Genomic DNA, 18,074 nt, shown 5'->3' on the forward strand with positions numbered 1-18,074 from the left:
AACTGACCTCAGAAAGGGCTGCAGAGCTACTGTGGCCTCACAAAAGGCCTCTCAGCACACTCAGCACACTGAAGGCTGCAGAAATAGCCAGAGAGGCCTGGCCCTGCTAGGAGTGTTTCCTGCTACCTTGAAAGTGCTAGCCAGAGGCTTTTGCTAGGCAACACAGGCTGTTGGTCAGCAAAGGGAGAAACCTCAGGTGAATAGAATGGCACACAGTCCACTCTCCAAAGCAGTGATTTTCTCCAGGATGGGGAGAAAGATGTGTTCTCTGTAGTTGTTTTCCAGGCTCCATCTGGAGGTTGGCTACCTTAGGTCTGGCAGCACGGTCTGGGTGCCTTGATGCTACCAGCCAGTTCCTCCCAGGGAACTACTGTTCCCAATCTCCAGGTGAGGCCTGGAGATCACTCAGAATTAGAACTGCTCTCCAGATGATAGTCATCAACTCCCCTGGAGGTGGGGGGGGGGAGAGTGAATGCCTTCATTTGGGTGGGTGGGAAGACAGCAAGGGTGGGGGGGCACTCGCCCAGAGCCTCCTTCTAGAGCAGGGGTGTCAAACTCATTTGTTATGAGGACCGGATCTGACATAAATGAGACCTTGTTGGGCCGGGCCATGTCAGGTTGGGCAGGGCCAGAAAAAGCCCAGCAGGTACTCATTTGTGTATTAGTCCACACCCCCTGACATCACTATTGTGTGCCTATTTAAGATTAGGTAGCAGAGATATAAACTTTATAAAGGACACAGACAAACAAAATTAATTTTTTTTAAAAAAAACCTTAAAACATACTTAAAACTTTAGGACTCATTGGTTTTAAAGTTGCTTTATTTGTATTTCTCCCATGCGAACCAGGGAACTGGCCAAAGGAAGCTCTGGCTCTTTCCTTCCTTCCCCAGGGGACTGGTGGGGGAGGAGCCTCAGCCAATAGAAGTAAGAGAGGCTTGGCTTAGTAGCTCTGCTGTGTGATAGAGTGTGCCTGGAAAAATAAGCTCTGTCTCCCCCTGCCCCTTCCTCCCCAAGGAAGAAGCCTCAGCCAATGAAGAAAACAGAGGTTTTGCTCTGTAGCTCCTGTGCAATTGAGCAAACCTTGCAAAGCAAGCTGTTATGAAGAAAGCAGCAAGAGAAAGGAAGAAGGAACCAAATGACAGTTGCTAGGGGACCTGATTCAGCCCTTGGGTCGCATGTTTGACACCCCTGTTCTAGAGCCTGTTGTATTTTTCTTCATAATGGGCCTTAGTCCTTTTAAATAAATAATTATCATTGCTTTTATGGGTCTTTCTGGACCAAAGCCTAAAAGCTATATCCAAGTGGGCAGCCGTGTTGGTTTGAAGCGGTAGTAAAAATGTTGAGTCCAGTGGCACCTTTACAACCAGGGGTGGCCAGACTTGCTTAGATGTCAGATGTGAGCCACAAGCAAGGATTGCTTTGTAGAAAAATAGATGGTGGACCTCATACAGGGATTGTTATGCAGCTGCAGTTACTATTCAATAGACAAGATGGGGAGGAGAAGGGGGAATCCTCAGAAAGGTTCAGGAGCTGCACTCCTGTGAGCTCCTGTTGAATCTGAGGCCTGGCCGCAAGACATGAAGATAGATAGATAGATAGATAGATAGATAGATAGATAGATAGATAGATAGATAGATAGATAGATAGATAGATAGATAGATAGATAGATAGATAGATTTATTTTTATATCCCGCCCTCCCCCGCCGATGGCGGGCTCAGGGCGGCTCACAGACACATCAGCTCTTTCAGAGCTGCAAAGCAGGAAGGAAAGGTGGAAAGAAAGCTGGAAAGAAAGCAAATAGACAGGGGAAAGGTGGAAAGAAAGCAACTTTAACTACAAATGCATTCTCCAAGCCACTGGCGTGGAGAACTGATTTAAAGAGAGAAATTTCTTCTCCAAGCTGTCCAATGGGCTAGTGGGGGCTTTGAGAGCCACACAACACGTGTGAAAGAGCCTTATGTGGCTCCTGAGCCACAGTTTGGCTGCTCCTGTTTAACATCAACAAAGGTTTGTTCAAGGTATGAGCCTTCGTGTGCAAACTTCCTCAGATACACTGAAATGAAAATTGACCCTTTATATATATAAGAGAGCACTCACTGGAAAAGACGCTGATACTGGGAAAGACAGAAGGCAAAAGAGGGGGACGGCAAAAGATGAGATGGCTGGACAGCGTTACTGATGTAACTAATGCAGACTTCGGAGGATGGTAGAAGACAGGAGGGCCTGGCATGACTTTGTCCATGGGGTCGCGAAGAGTCAGACTCCACTGTGCGACTGAACAACAACAGATATAGACAGTGCCTATATATGTAAACTGTCAACTACTATTTCAATGTATCTGCGGAAGTGTCTGCACAAACAAAAGCTCATACCTTGACTAAAACTTTGATGGTCTTAAATGTGCCACTGGACTCAACATTTGTTTCACAAAAAGCTATATTCAAACCTTAATAACTATAACATAGTGGGTTCTAGGCATGGCAGAGTCTTGGCGTAGTGAAAACAAACTCTTTATTAGGAATCACATAGTAAAGGTTCCAATACAAACTGAGGATGGAGCCTGCAGGCCCAACTCATTTACATCTCTAGGTTCCCGCGCCAGCACATCATGGGTCATTCAAACTGCTGGCGGCTTGTGAATGGTCTAGGGCTGCAGGGATTTGGATCCTGCAGCCCTTTGTTCCCACGTCCCCAAGCTCAGTCTGCCTGGCTCAAATGAGCCGGCAGGAATATCCAAGTCTTCTTTTGAATCCGCATACATAACATCCCCCCCCTTAGTTTGCAAGCCTAGTGAACACAGTCTTTAAGGTACGTGGGCTTGCGGAATCCATTAAGTTCTGAAACAGACCTGGAGCCACGCTGACCCCAAACTGCAAGCATCTGACTTTGAAAGCCCCCCAGTGCGTTATAATGGTTTGCGCCTCTGCCATGGCTGCGTCTACCGGGAGCTGTTGGTATGCTTTTACCAAATCTAGTTTCCCAAAGATTTTTGCTCCCGCTAAGGATGCTAGCATGTGGCTCACCACCGGGACGGGGTATGCATGGTCCTGCAATGCCTTATTTATCATGCATTTATAGTCCACGCCTATGCGTATGCTGCCATTTGGTTTGATCGGGGTTGCTATGGGAGTTTCCCACTTTGCATTGGCAACTGGTTTCAGAACCTCTTGGGCCACGAGGCGGTCAAGCTCCGTTTCGATCTTGGGCCTGAGAGCTAGTGCCACCCACCTGGCCTTTAGCCGTATGGGCTGTATGTTGGGGTCTAGTTGTAAGGCTACGGGTGCCCTGGTGTATGTCCCCAGAGTTCCATTGAAAACCGCGGGGAACTCTTCGCACACCCTTTGAAAATCCCTTTGAACGGGGGTGTAATGGATCCCCATCACTTGGATGCCCAGTGCCTGGAACCAGGACCAACCTAGGAGGCTGCATAGATCGCCCTCCACCATGATAGAGGGGGAGCTCGCCCTTGAACTTTCCATACCTAATGTGGACCAGGGCCACTCCGCAGACTGCAACTTCAAGCTTCTGAAAGTCCTGGACTAGGAATGAGGTTGGTTTTAGTTGAGCTTTCCCGCCGGGGCACATTTCCCTGAACGTGCGGGCCAAAATGACCGTCTGGCCTGCCCTGTAGTCTACCTCTATTTTGCAGGGCTTGCCTTCCATGAACACAATCACATAGTATTTATCCGGAGAAGGAATGGGCAACTGGCATATCTGGGTCCCCAAAGTGGTGAGTGCCTGGATGTCATCCACTAGTGCGGCCTCATGGCGGCGGCCATTCTGTTGGCGAGGAAGTTTTCCATGGTGCAGCACCTCCAACCAGCACACCCAAGCTATGTGCCCGACCTTCCCGCATTTATGGCAGGTCGTGCTCCTGAGCTTGCAAGTGCGCCGCTCGTGTGGCTCCCCGCAGCTGGCGCAGGTCTTGGGGGTGGTCGATTCTGTTGCTCGCGGCCTTGGCTTTTGTGGGTCACCTGATGCAGCATGAGGGCATCATCCTCGTCTGAGTTGTCTGATTCTGCGGCCAGTCGCAGCTGGTGGGCGCTGGTCCTTGGGCGGTGGGCCTTTTCTTTGTTCGCATCGTCGGCCGCGGTGGCTATTTGTAGGGCCTTCTCCAAGGCTGGCTTTGATTCTGTTGCGATTTGCCAACATGCCTTCCCGTCCTTGAAGTCGTGAGTGAACTTCACCAGCAGGTTCTCCTCCAATTGTGCGCCGTACTCCGCCTTCCTTCCCAAGTCTCGCAGGTGGGCTAGGAAGGTCGCTATGTTCTCGTTTGGCTCCTGGAAGCTGTCGAGGAACTGTAGCTTTCAGGTGAGGAGATTAGACAGGGACGAAATGGCCAGTCAGCGCCTGGATGATCTTATCAAAGGACGACGTCTCGAGCGTCTCTGCCGTGACCAGGCCCTCTGGTAGCTGTAGAGTGGCAATGCCGCAGTTGCTTAGCAGGATGGCCTTCTTGATTTCGTGTTTATCCTCCTTGATTCGCTGTGCCACGAGGTGGTACTTGAGTCCTTTGACCCAGGCTTCCCAGGCCTCAGGCTGTGCCACGTCGAACTCCAGAATGGAGTTTTGAGATCCGGACACAACGGCCATGATCAAACTCAGCGGCGGTGCCAGTTGCGCTGCGACACTGGAGCTTGGTGCGCTTGGTGGTGCCCTGGACCTCGCTCATCCGGATCCCATACTCGTCACCACTATAATATAGTGAGTTCTCGGCATGGCAGAGTCTCAGCGTAGTGATAACAAGCTCTTTATTAGGAATCACATAGTATAGGTTACAATACAAGACTGAGGATGGAGCCTGCAGGCCCAACTTATATACATTTCTAGGTTCCCGCGCTAGCACATCATGGGTCATTCAAACTGCTGGGGGCTTGTGACTGGTCTAGTGTTGCAGGGATTTGGATCCTGCAGCCCTTTGTTCCCACGTCCCCAAGCTTAGTCTGCCTGGTTCAAATGAGCCGGTGGGAATATCCAAGTCTTCTCGAGTCCACATACATAACAATAACAGAGCTACTTTCTCCGACTACCCACATTAAGACAAAAAAGAGGGGAAAGGCTCATCTACGTATACAACCCAGGGTGCAGGCACACCACATCTATAAGCAGCAACCAGGGCGAGCACTAGGAATTCCACCGCCCCAGACAAGAATCTCCGCCCATGCAGCCTCACGCAGGCACATTGCTGCCATGTTGCTCCTTTTCCCTGCCTGGGTCCGTCCAGGCAGGTGAAAGGGGTGGCAGAGTATCTCTGCGCTGCTCGGGAAGGCAGCCTCTCAGCAGCATGCACGTTGCCACCCCGTCACTCTTTCCCCCTCATGGGGTGGAGTGGCAACGTGCATGGCACTCGGAGGCTGCCTTCTGTTTTGAAGACAGCCTCTGAGCAGCTCAGGGACTCCCCGCCGCCTCTTTCACCTGCCCAGGTGCCAGGCAGATGAAAGCAGCAGCAGAGAGGGTCTGCACGACACACTGCACCGCTCAGAGGCCGCCCTCTTAAGGGAAGGCAGCGTCCCAAAGGACCATGTTTTCCCAGCTCCGAGGCATTCGGAGCAGCTCCAAGCTGAGAAAAGAGGCCACGCAGTAGCAGGGGCGTAGCTAGGGCTTTGGGGGCCCGGGGCCCAAGATTTATGTGGGCCCCCCTACGTGTGTGCACGCCACTGGAAACAGGAAGTGACGTCACTTCCTGTGACATCATTTCCCCCGTGCAACCTGCCGGAAACGGGAAGTGACATCACTTCGTGTGACATCATTTCCCCCGTGCCACCTGCCGGAAGCAGGAAGTGACTTCACAGCACTTCCTATGACGTCCCCAAAAATCCCCCAAATATCACCGCCGGAAACAATTTTGTTCTCAAATCCTGTATATACTTCATCAGTATATGGGGTAAGGCACTTTCTCAACTGTGCTGCATAATGCAGCCTATTTATTTTGTCCTGTTTGCTCTGTTGGCTCTATCTGCGCCACCTTCATCACTTTCGGGGTGTGGATCCCCCAGTGGGGTGGGCTCCCGACTCCCTCCGCCGGCTGTTTCTGATAGCCCTACGCCCCCTCTTTCATTTGATATGTGTCCTGTGCGGGTGCCACCCTCCCGCCGGGAGATGCCGCAAAATGAGCCCCCTTGAGGCTTATGGCGGCAGGGCTTGGGGGAAGCGAGCTAGACTGCTGTTCTTTTGAGGGGTTATAGAGTGTTTCGAGCCCGTCCCTGTGGCATCGGTCCCATCGTTGTGGGACCCAGGGGGGCGGCGCAGCAGCCCACCGAAGCAGCCTGTCACTAATAACACAGGTCGAGATGCAGGACAGGAACCCGGAAGTGACCGACAGGCTGCTTCAGCGTGCCGCACGGCACCCCGGAGGCTTGATTTCAGCTGCAGGCCCCTCGGATGTAACAGAGACATTTCCTCTGGAGATAGTCTGCTCCCCTCTTCTGGGACAGGAAACTTCTCCACTCACTTACCAGAGTCATAATGCAGCCAGGAGACATCAGAGATTGACCCACCGAGCTCCAGCGATCATGGCTCACCAAACTCTTCCAGTTGCACCAATTTAGGAGTTGGTTCCCTGGATACTCTCAAGTGAAATTCTCTGTCCCCATCCCAGGGCTAGGGATGAAGAGATTGAGCAGGGGAAGAGACCAGGTAGGTTCCGCAGTTGCTGATTACTCCTGTCAAGCTGCTTTGGCATTTGCCCAGACGTTGAAACTGAGGCTTCTCCAGACAAATCACGTGCAGATGATTCTTCAACTCCCATAATGAGAGGCAAACTTGTACATGCACAAAAATCTCCATGATAACATACGCTTAAATGAACACAAACTGTTTAGACTTTTTTTCTTTAAACAGCATTTAGTTATAATCACTGACTGACCGACCAATTTCCTCTGTGTTCATTTTTAAGAGCAGCTGTTGAGCAGCCAGCAGAGATCGCAGATCTTTCAGGGGGAGGCAGGATTCCTATCAGCAGGGCTTTTATTGCAGCAAGAACTCCTTTGAATATTAGGCCACCTCCCACCCCCACCCGATGCAGCCAATCCTCCAAGAGCTTTCAGTTAGGCCCTGCATGAAGAGCCCTGAAAGCTCTTGGAGGATTGGCTACAGCAGGGGTGTGTGGCCTAAGATGCAAAGGAGATCCTGCTACAAAAAAGCCCCGCCCATCAAGATGTGTGAAATGTTGCCAATTGCCCTGTGCTGTTTGAATATGCAAAAACTTGCCTGGCCAGTAGTCTTGAGATGCTCTTGAATGGCTGAACTGCCTGGCACTAGATCAACTCCCTGCTTCAACAAGCAAGCAGATAGTGAGCTGAACTGGTGAGAAGGGATGTGCATTCAGTATTTCCAAGATGAATTAATACCTGAATCATGCCTTTCCAGCCTGTTTCAGGCATCTGCAAGGGAAGAAGGATCCTATGTTTACATGCACCCCACAACATCCACCCAGAGATGGAAGCCCCTGCCCACATGGACCCCTTGCTAATCCTCCCCTCACAATGTGCAATCAGATGGCAGCTGCTTGTATTGAAGGGCTTGGCAAGCTCCCACGCACCAACCCCTTCCCAGCCCTGGAAGAACCCCTTCCTCACCTCTAAGCTGCCATGCGGGGCAGCATCCATTCGGAGTGAGTTGATGCAGGCCCTGCTGAACCAGGCAATGGGATGTCTGGCATTTGGAGCCAGGCAGGAGTTTGTCAGTTCTGCTGAAGCAGGCCCACAGCTGGCCCCACGACGAGGCGGAGAGGCCGGGGAGGCGTCGGAGAGGACGGCGCTGGTCGCTGGAGGCTTCCGCCGCTTCCCGGCCTCCGCCGCCGCCGGGCCCCGCGCGCGGGCGGGGAAGGCGGCGCCGCTTGCCGGCTTCTGAGGGGCCGCTTGGCCTCTCCGCTGCTTCCCGGCCGCCGCCCGGCCCCGCGCGCGGTCGGGGAAGGCGGCGAGTGCAGCAGGCTTCCGAGGGGCCCCTTGGCCTCTCCGCTGCTTCCCAGCCGCCGCCGCCCAGCCCCGCGCGCGGTCGGGGAAGGCGGCGAGTGCAGCCGGCTTCCGAGGGGCCCCTTGGCCTCTCCGCTGCTTCCCGGCCGCCGCCGCCGCCCGGCCCCGCGCGCGGTCGGGGAAGGCGGCGAGTGCAGCCGGCTTCTGAGGGGCCGCTTGGCCTCTCCGCTGCTTCCCAGGCGCCGCCGCCCGGCCCCGCGCGCGGTCGGGGAAGGCGGCGAGTGCAGCCGGCTTCTGAGGGGCCGCTTGGCCTCTCCGCTGCTTCCCGGCCGCCGCCGCCCGGCCCCGCGCGCGGTCGGGGAAGGCGGCGAGTGCAGCCGGCTTCTGAGGGGCCCCTTGGCCTCTCCGCTGCTTCCCGGCCGCCGCCCGGCCCCGTGCGCGGTCGGGGAAGGCGGCGAGTGCAGCCGGCTTCTGAGGGGCCCCTTGGCCTCTCCGCTGCTTCCCGGCCGCCGCCGCCGCCCGGCCCCGCGCGCGGTCGGGGAAGGCGGCGAGTGCAGCCGGCTTCTGAGGGGCCGCCGCCGCCGCCCGGCCCCGCGCGCGGTTGGGGAAGGCGGCGAGTGCAGCCGGCTTCTGAGGGGCCGCTTGGCCTCTCCGCTGCTTCCCAGCCGCCGCCCGGCCCCGCGCGCGGTCGGGGAAGGCGGCGAGTGCAGCCGGCTTCTGAGGGGCCGCTTGGCCTCTCCGCTGCTTCCCGGCCGCCGCCGCCTGACCCCGCGCGCGGTCGGGGAAGGCGGCGAGTGCAGCCGGCTTCTGAGGGGCCCCTTGGCCTCTCCGCTGCTTCCCGGCCGCCGCCGCCGCCCGGCCCCGCGCGCGGTCGGGGAAGGCGGCGAGTGCAGCCGGCTTCTGAGGGGCCGCCGCCGCCCGGCCCCGCGCGCGGTCGGGGAAGGCGGCGAGTGCAGCCGGCTTCTGAGGGGCCGCTTGGCCTCTCCGCTGCTTCCCGGCCGCCGCCGCCGCCCGGCCCCGCACGCGGTCGGGGAAGGCGGCGAGTGCAGCCGGCTTCTGAGGGGCCCCTTGGCCTCTCCGTTGCTTCCCGGCCGCCGCCGCCGCCCGGCCCCGCGCGCGGTCGGGGAAGGCGGCGAGTGCAGCCGGCTTCTGAGGGGCCCCCAAGGGGCCCCCCAGACCCCGCAGACCTGGGGCGATCCGCCACCCCCGCCACCCCCTCCCTACGCCACTGCGCAGTAGCTTGTCCCAGATCCAGACGGGGTTGGGCGGGGCGTCTGGCACGTTTGCTCATTGCCACTCCGAGCGGGAAAGAGTGACGGGGTGGCGCCCCAAGCAGTTGCCTACCTGGCCTACACCTATACGCAGGCTATGGCAGCAACTGATTCCTTTGTTTTTAGGGCGAACCAACCACTTGACGCTGAGACGAGCAAGGCGCATGCTGGCAACACGCCCCACAATAAGGCAGCAGAATCCGGAGGTGGTAGAACGGGCTGAACCACTTTTGACCGTAGGGGATTTCACATTATTCACGGTCTCCCACGTTAAAAAAAAAAAAGTGAAGACAGTCCTAAGCCTTTGCACATCCTGCGAGTTTTCTCTTTACACGGAATGTATTAAAAATGAAGGCGCTTCCAAAAACCCCATCCCTGCCTCTGCGGCCTGCGTTAGTTCATCCCACGCTATCCCTTCTTTGCGCTACTCGTCCGGCCAAGACCTCAGCCTGAAGAGGGCGCTCCTCCACTAAGCACGTAGAGGAGGGAGAAGAACGTGGGCGAGGCAGGGAAGTACAGCGTATAGAGCAAAAGGGGAAGGGAATGACGTAAGCGTCCCGCTCGGCAGCCCGGAGCCTATGGCATCGTCCCAGCTCCGAGTTTTTCAGTGGAAGGGGTGGAGCCGGAGGGGTGACGATCTGCCTGGTTGTGACTGGGTGGTGAGGGGCTCGGAAGAAGGGCAGCCTCCGCAATGGTTTATATCTCGAACGGTGAGAAGCGAAGAATCTGGAAGGGGGGGGCAAGGCCGGGGGGGGGGCAGAGTCGGGTGGGTGTGGCGGTGTAAATTATACTCCTACATGACATCCCCTCCCCCGCCTGCGTTTCCTCCTCCTGTCGCATTGGAGAGAGGAGGTAAAAACTGTCTTGTCTAATGTAGGTTGCTCTTAAATGTTCTAGGCCAGGGATGTATCACCTGAGACGAGAGCACTCTTGGTTTAAGGAGCAGTGTTCCCTGCAGAGGCAGTCACTGATTCACTCTTTCCGTGCTGCTGCAGTGAGAGCTGGGTTTGATTACGGTGGAGCAGCAGGGTGGGAAAACACTGATAGCTTGAATCTGCTTTTGTCACTCACAGATGAACGCAAACACAAGCTTCTTATTACTAAGATGTTAGCACTAGAACAAGAACTATGAACTTAAAGGCTAGCTGCAAGTGGAATGTACTGGAGACTTAATACACCTTCTTGATGATTCCCAGTCATATTTATCTGAAAGGATGATGACTCTGAATGGAAGCCAACTCTTCCCCTAAATATATTATACACACAGAGTTTCTTATTACTGTATATACTTGTGTGCAAATGTAAGGTAAACCGTCTTATTCTTGATGGCATAGCTGGGGAGGGGGAGCTAGTCTTCCTTTTGGTGAATGATGATTTCACTGTAGCTGCACTACTTTATAGCTGCTTAGTTGGGAGAAAGCTCCGTTGATACTAGTGTTTCTTACACATCAAGTTTGATTTTAAGGTTTCTTTTATACCAAAGGGTTTGCAGTTCAGGCATACTGAATTGTTTTTCCTGACATCCACATGGGGATTGTACCAAATATTGTGTTGATCACTACTACGTGACTGGTGAGCTCAAGCTGTGAAATCTTAGGATCAGTCTGCAGTTCTAAACCAGCAATGTGGAAGAAGAATCTTTGCAATGTTTGATCATTGTTGTATTGTTCACCCAGAAATTTACCGTATTTTATGATTAGCAAGTGGAATTTGCTGTATATGACTATCACTATTTATGTAGTACTCAATGTCAGTGGAAGAGGTCTTTCCAATATATGATACGAAAAAACGTAGCAGTTAGTGCTGAAGAATATATTTTGACTGTGATCTGAAGACTTACCAGCTCCTTCCATACATCAAGAAGGATTTGTTCCTGTTTCTCAAACAGAATTCTTTCATGCCACATGGCGGATACCACAAAAATAGTATTTAAAAAGCATGTAGCTCACATGACTTCTGCCATTCAAAGAAAATGGTCAGTCCCATTGGTCATGCCCAAGCTTTCAATCCACTTCAGCGATCATTTGCAAGTGGATCTTGCCAGATCACACAGTAAAATCCAGTTGCAAAGTGCAGTGAAAGTGGGCTGAAAGTGTGTTGTAGTGTCTGTGAAAGTGTTCCATGGCTATCTTAACGCGCTGTCATTTTCTGGATGTACTTTTAGTTTTGCACTTTCATATCATAAAGGAAGTCACCTACCTTTTAAGTTACAAAAACTGCCTATTTTCTGTGACCAGTACCTCTTACGCATAATAAAAAGCACTTATGACTGTGAAATGGTATCCATCCATGGTTATTCTTTTATATTACAGGTCGAGTGTTGGATAGTCGTAGTTCTTGGAGCATTTCATCTATAACTGAATTGTTTTGGGGAGTAGTAGACTTTGTGATTCTGTAGTAAGTAAGACTATTGCTCTTTCAACTTCAAGTTAACCTTTATTGGTATAAAATATATCAGAATAAATTAGTTAAAAAAGATAAAATGGAACGATCGCGTGCATATACATCTGAGTGAGCATAAACATAAATGGTTTCTATGAGATCCCTTGGCGTACCTTTAAAACAGAGTGAGGAAACTTAGCCACTTTCTCAGTGACATTAGATGAAGAATTGTTCAAAAGTAGACCTTAAGTGCATCAGAACAATCCACCATGTTAACTAAGAGAGAATGTAAATACTTGTGACGAAGATCTGAATACAAGTTGGGGTCAGTTGGGAAAAATCTAATGACCATCCCTGGGCCGAAGGAGATTAAATACCAGAGCACCAGAGCACGGGCATTCTCGATCGCGGCCCCTACCCTGTGGAACCGACTCCCCGAGGAGGTGCGGGCCCTGCGGAACCTTGAGCAGTTCCGCAGGGCCTGCAAGACCGTCCTTTTTAAGCTCGCACACTCAGACTGCTAGGAAGATCAGTAATTAAGGAGCCGCCATTGTGGTTTGAAGATCTATACCACCGAATACTGTATTTATTGAACTGTTTTTTTAATGTTATTAAGTTTACTGTTGATGTTTATATTGTTAAATTTAAAGGCTTTTATTGTTATTGTATGTTTTTATAAAATGTTGTTAGCCGCCCTGAGCCTGCCGAGGTGGGGAGGGCGGGATAGAAATAAAATTTATTATTATTATTATTATTATTATAAGTAACAAGTATTGCTCTTTCATTAAAGCTTACTTTGCATTAATTTAAGAAGTTGCTCAGTTCTCCCAGAGTCATTTTGAATGCCATGCATTACAATATAAATACAGTGAATAACAGGAAGGTAAAACAGTACCTAATTAAACCCAATGACAGAATGCCTATGTGTTGTAATGAACCTAATTCATAAATCTCTCATTGGAAGAGCTGTTTGCATTTGATGAAATTATATTCTAGTCTCTCCTGAGTTAAGAGCAAAAAGTGTTCTCCAAAGCTAGAAAAAGGGGAACCCGCTCCTCCCCACAATTAGTTAATCTAATCAGTAAATAGTGACTTTTTTAACAAGCAAGGCTCAAGAAATTTATAGAGAAAAGCCATCAGAAGATCCAATAGCACTTCACATTTATTTATATTTCTGTGTGTAAAGGCCATTCCAGAGTTCCACAGGTAATCAAATGAACACCATGGCATTCCTATCATATATACATTTCCCCATATTGTTGGCTAGAGCTCCATACAGGAAGTCCATTTGTGCTGAGAGCTCCACTGGGATATATTGAGCTGTCAATAATCACATATGGAGTGGTCACCTGTGTGATCTTGAATAGAAGATATTTTTGTGCCTATGGGAGCTGAGTAGATTAAATAGTTCCAGAATAAAACCTTTATAGTCTTGTGTTTTGAAAGCATTATCCATAATTCAGTAATTTGTGAAGTGATACCTATTTTAAATGTGTCCAAAGTTATTATACATGTCAAGAATTGAGTCTTACTCAGTTTTACCACATGTGCTCCCTTTCACAAATACAGACTCTCTGACTTGGGTTTAGGACATTTTCCTAGAACCACAATCAGCTTGGGAGAATTAAGCTCAGTATCAGGGGGAAACCTCTTCCTGTTTCCAGGGCCTGGCTAGCTTGGGTAACTGACTCACTTGCCAATTGGGGGTGGAGGGTGCAGAACTTGTGATTTAGGAATCTTTACCTGGATAGTGACCACAAACAGCCAGATATTTTCTATATCAAGACTTAAGGGCTCATTGAAAGGGATATAGGGGTTACAGGAATTTAAAAGGTACTCAAGCATAAAAACAGCCATGTTGGATCAGGCCAGTGGCCCATCCAGTCCAGCACTCTGTCACACAGGGGTTAAAACCCAGGTGCCATCAGGAGGTCCAGCAGTGGGGCCAGAACTGCAGAAGCCCTCCCGCTGTCCCCCCCACCCCAAGCACCAAGAGTACAGAACATCACTGCCCCTAAAAGCTAACAATATGGTGGAGTGGATAAAAGGGCTGGCTGGGTAGAGACTGCACTCGTGCCTGACTCAGGTTGGAAAAGGACATTCAGACAGTAAAAGCTATAAAGCCTGCTTGGCTGCTTTATGGTAATTAGATTTTGTACTCCAGAAGACTTGTTCTTGCTGATGAAATTAGATTGATCTAGGCTTTCAGGGTGTGAGTAAATCCTGAATTTAATCTGAATTTTCATAATGCAAAATTTGTTTTCAAATGTAAATGGCTTACCAACTCTCATTTTAATTTTCAATTATTTAAAAAAGTGTAGGGACCATTATGTTAACCTTAATTCAGAATTAAAGGTAGCAAATTAATTGTAAAGCTTTTCACAAGCTTTATGCTACAAGATTACCCAGTAGTACTTGAACTTCATTAACTGAGCTGGCAAAAGCTTCTGATGTTATATTCAAGTCCTGCTGAACTTGATTTTTGCCAATCACTTAATGCTAACTTTGATTCTTCTGTTTTAGTATCCAGAGCATCATTAACCCACATGTGGTAAGAAGAGGCAATGTAGCTTCCTCCTTCTCAGGATATGATGATGGAAGAGGGTATGTTTTTTCACATTTCACCCAAGTTGTGAGAAACTTGATTGTTCTCTGTCTCGGTTAAAAGGAACTTCTTAAATTGATGTACATGCTGAATGTTGTATAAATGTTTGAGATAGGCTCATAAATTCCAAGGTTATTGCCATGCCATCATAGAAAATCTTATATGTAGAGACTGTGTGCCCCCCCCCTTCGTTTTTAGAGTTATTAGTGTTTTCCAGTTTCAGGTATGAGTATTGCAGGCTTCTTTGGCAAAGAGCCAGTTTGGTGTAGTGGTTAAGAGCACAGACTCTAATCTGGGGGAAACGGGGTTTGATTCCCCATTCCTCCGCATGCAGCTGCTGATGTGACCTTGGGTCAGTCACAAGTTCTCTCAGAGCTATTATCTTGAGAGCAGTTCTCTCAGGGCTCTCTCAGCCCCACTTACCTCATAGGGTGTCTGTTGTGGGGAGGGGAAGGGAAAGGAAATTGCAAACCACTCTGAATGAAGGGCAGGATATAAATCCAATCTCATTATTTTAAAATTCTCATATAAAAATAGGAATTTTATACCTTGATACATACACATATATATGTGTCTTTATATGAGGAATATATATATATATATATATATATATTTATATGAGGAAAGGGACGTTTGTAAATTCTTCAGTTCCTGTCATGGGGCATTAAGAGTCATTGGGAAAACTGGAATGGTTGTCTTTGAAATAATGTTTTTGCAAGAATTTTCATAGCAATTTTTATGCATATGAATGCTTTAATCATATGTTTCATGCTTTGTAAAACACTTCATACAATATCTTATTTGGTAAATTATATTGAAGGAGTAACTATAGTGCAGTGTTGCATCTGAGTATGATTTTATAGAATGTTTTTGGAGGTAAAATTAATTGTTAATTTCTTTCCTCTGTTCCTGTCATAGTCCTCCTGGATTTCCTCGCCGTAGAATGGGTCAAATAAAACACTTTGGTGGAGGTCCAGCTCCACCACCAATGGGTGGAGGTGGATGAGGAAGGTACAGTCTCTAATGCTTTATCATGCAACATTTGAAGTCAGTGAATGTAGTTTATTGATTTAGTTTGGTTCAGGAACTGATAAGCCATTTCTTTCTCTTACAAATTCAGAGTAACAGAAATAATTAAAATGCTTGCAAATACTTGTACATTATTAAGTAGTTAAATGAAAACTTAGTCAATCTCTCCTTTGTTTTCCTTATTTAGAATGGGATAGTGTGTCTAAAATAGGCATTGAGACTGAGGAACTGATGTGTGAATGGAAAAGCAAGCATTCTCCTTCTTGACTTCTAATTCAGCCGTGCAGTGCCCTAAGCTTTCAAATACCTGTTGGTAGTTTGGTTTCAGCAGAGTAGATTGAGGAATGAGAAGCCATGTAATATATAAACAAGATTCTTACTGCAGGGTGGATAAAAGTTAATGTTTTTTAAAATGTAGCTTTTAATATTTTGTAGTTTTTAATATTTTTATTTTAAAAACACCACCTCACTTTAAATGGATTTACCTACTTAAAAGACCGCTTTGTGAGGAAAACATTTTCACCAGTCATGGGACAACACAACAGTTCATGTGCTTATATTATGGCCTGATATGGAAGCCAGGGACTGGCAAGTCACCACCAGTGTCACCCACTAATCCATCTGGATGATCATTTTTGCCCCTACTTTATCCATACTAATTTCTTGACATCTGCAACTGGCTCAGTATTCTGATACTAAATATCAGTAAAAGAACATGGACATGTACTTCCCATCTCATAGGCAACACTGTCCTGCCCAGTAGCGGATACTGGGCAAGTCAGTATTCCCTATGAGCAATATTTCCTCTAAGCTGAGTTAGCGTGAGCTAGTTCACAGATTTTTAGCCTTCAGCTCACACATTTTTGTCTTAGCTCAGGAAGGATGACCCCAGAGCTCAATAATTTATGCAGTAGCTCACAACTTTAATACCAGTAGCTCACAAAGTAGAATTTTTGCTCAAGGTTCTGCAGCTTAGAGGGAGCATTGCCTATGAGAACCTTATTTTACCTTCTTTTAGAACAGGGTTTCCCGAACATTTTCCCCATGGCCCAGTTATTTTTTACACTTCTCCTTCATGGCCCACTAAAATTTGGGGGTGGAGCTGGGAGACAGGAAATGATGTACAAACAAACCTAAAACTCTTGAAATATTTTGTTTAGGAAAGGGAGAATGGTGGGATTTTGCAATGCAATTTTAAAAATAAAAAATCAAGAAAAAGCACAACGATCACACAGCAAAAAAACTAAAAATATAAAATGCTCTCGTCCTGGGAAAACATGAAATAGCAGGGAATTTCAAGCTTCTCCCCCCCGCCTCCCGGTCCACTCGTATTAGCAATGGCAAGGAAGGAAGGAGACGGGAAGTCTGACAGAGAGAGAGAAGGAAAGAAAGACTGACAGACAGACATGAAATGGCAGTGCTGGGAAAACATGAAATGGCAGGGCATCTCCCCCCCCCCCCCCCCCAGGTCTACTCATATTAGCAATGGGAAGGGAACAGGAGAAAAGACTGGCAGAGAGAGAGAGAAAGAAGATGGGAAAAGACTGACTGACAGACTCCAGTCTCCATATATCTTACAAATTTAAGATCCTCATAGCTGGCACTGCTTGTAGCTGCTCATCTGCAGCTGAGCTCTCTCTATAAGTGGGAGGAAGGAGATATCAGTGCTACACACTTGGTGAGAGATGTTTTTCTGTAGATGCCAACCAGCATCTTTACTTTTATAGCATGAACTAATAGATTACATCTTGGGATCCTGGAATTGTTCTTTTAAATTGTGTTTTTTGCCTTTTCATTGCTAAAAGTTTGTTTTATCCATAGGTAAATGCCTGCTCTAAGAGGCAGGCAACTGGACATACATATTTGCAAGATTGAGAAGACCTCCTGAGGGCTGGACCAAATGAGTCTGCAGGTTGTGAATATGTGTGTCTAAATGAAACACTGCTCTGCAAAGTAGCAGAACAATGAAGTTGTGCTGGGAATTCCGTCTTCCAGGATCCAGTATAACTGAAATGCAGTTCTATTAAATTAATTGCACCTGTTTTACTGTGTCTTAAGCTTTTTTGTATAGTTTGTGAATATTTTGTTTTAGCTGTAAAGTTATAAATATATAGCTTTACAAAATACAGATTGTGAATCTTTTTTTATTTAGAAGGGAGGGGGGACTATTTGAAAGATCGCTTTTTATGAACGTGGGGAAAAATGGATCGTCTCATAGAGGGCATCTGAAAAAGTAATAGCCTCATTAGATGTTGATATCCACTGAGCAGCTTTCGGAGGGTTCTACAGGTTCTAAAGGCATTATGATCTGAACCCATTCAATGCAATGGAAGAGCCTAGAGCAGGGGTGTCAAATATGCAGCTCGGGGGCCAAATCTGCTTCCTTCTCCCTCTCTTGCTGCCTTCTGCATCACAGCTTACTCAACTGCACAGGAGCTACATAACAAAACCTCTATTTCCCCATTGGCTGAAGCTCTTCCCTTGGGGAGATGGGGGGAAGGCAGAGCTTGCTTTGCCAGGCTCTCAATTGCACAGAACTACTGATCCAAGTCTTTCTTCTTTTGGCTGAGGCTCCTCCCCCTCCTGGCCCCCTGGGGAAGGAAGGAAAGAGCCAGAGCTTCCTTTGCCTGCTTCCCTGGATCCCATGGGAGAAATACAAAGAAAGCACCTTTAAGACCAAGTGCTAATATTTTAAGCATTTTTTATTTTAGATGTATTTTTTAAAATCTTTTGTGTTTGTCTGTGTCTTTTGTAAAATTTATATCTCTGCTACCTAATCTTAAATGGGAACACACATGGCCCAGCCCAACATGGTCCAACCCAACAAAGTCTCATTTATGTCAGATCCAGCCCTCATAACAAATGAGTTTG

The 18,074-nt window shown here is 48.6% G+C and overlaps 1 protein-coding gene across 1 annotated transcript; it reads left to right on the forward strand.

Moving 5' to 3' along the window:
- The first annotated feature begins 9,633 nt into the window (after positions 1-9,633).
- SELENOK (selenoprotein K) lies at positions 9,634-17,327 on the forward strand. Its single transcript, XM_060239782.1, has 5 exons — positions 9,634-9,897; positions 11,500-11,584; positions 14,093-14,173; positions 15,093-15,185; positions 17,025-17,327. The coding sequence occupies exons 1-5, from the start codon at positions 9,879-9,881 to the stop codon at positions 17,026-17,028; spliced, it is 282 nt and encodes a 93-aa protein (XP_060095765.1). The 5' UTR covers positions 9,634-9,878; the 3' UTR covers positions 17,029-17,327.
- Positions 17,328-18,074: the final 747 nt, after the last annotated feature.

This window comes from Heteronotia binoei, chromosome 5 (genome assembly GCF_032191835.1).
Source record: "Heteronotia binoei isolate CCM8104 ecotype False Entrance Well chromosome 5, APGP_CSIRO_Hbin_v1, whole genome shotgun sequence".
In the NCBI taxonomy this organism is placed as follows: domain Eukaryota; kingdom Metazoa; phylum Chordata; class Lepidosauria; order Squamata; family Gekkonidae; genus Heteronotia; species Heteronotia binoei.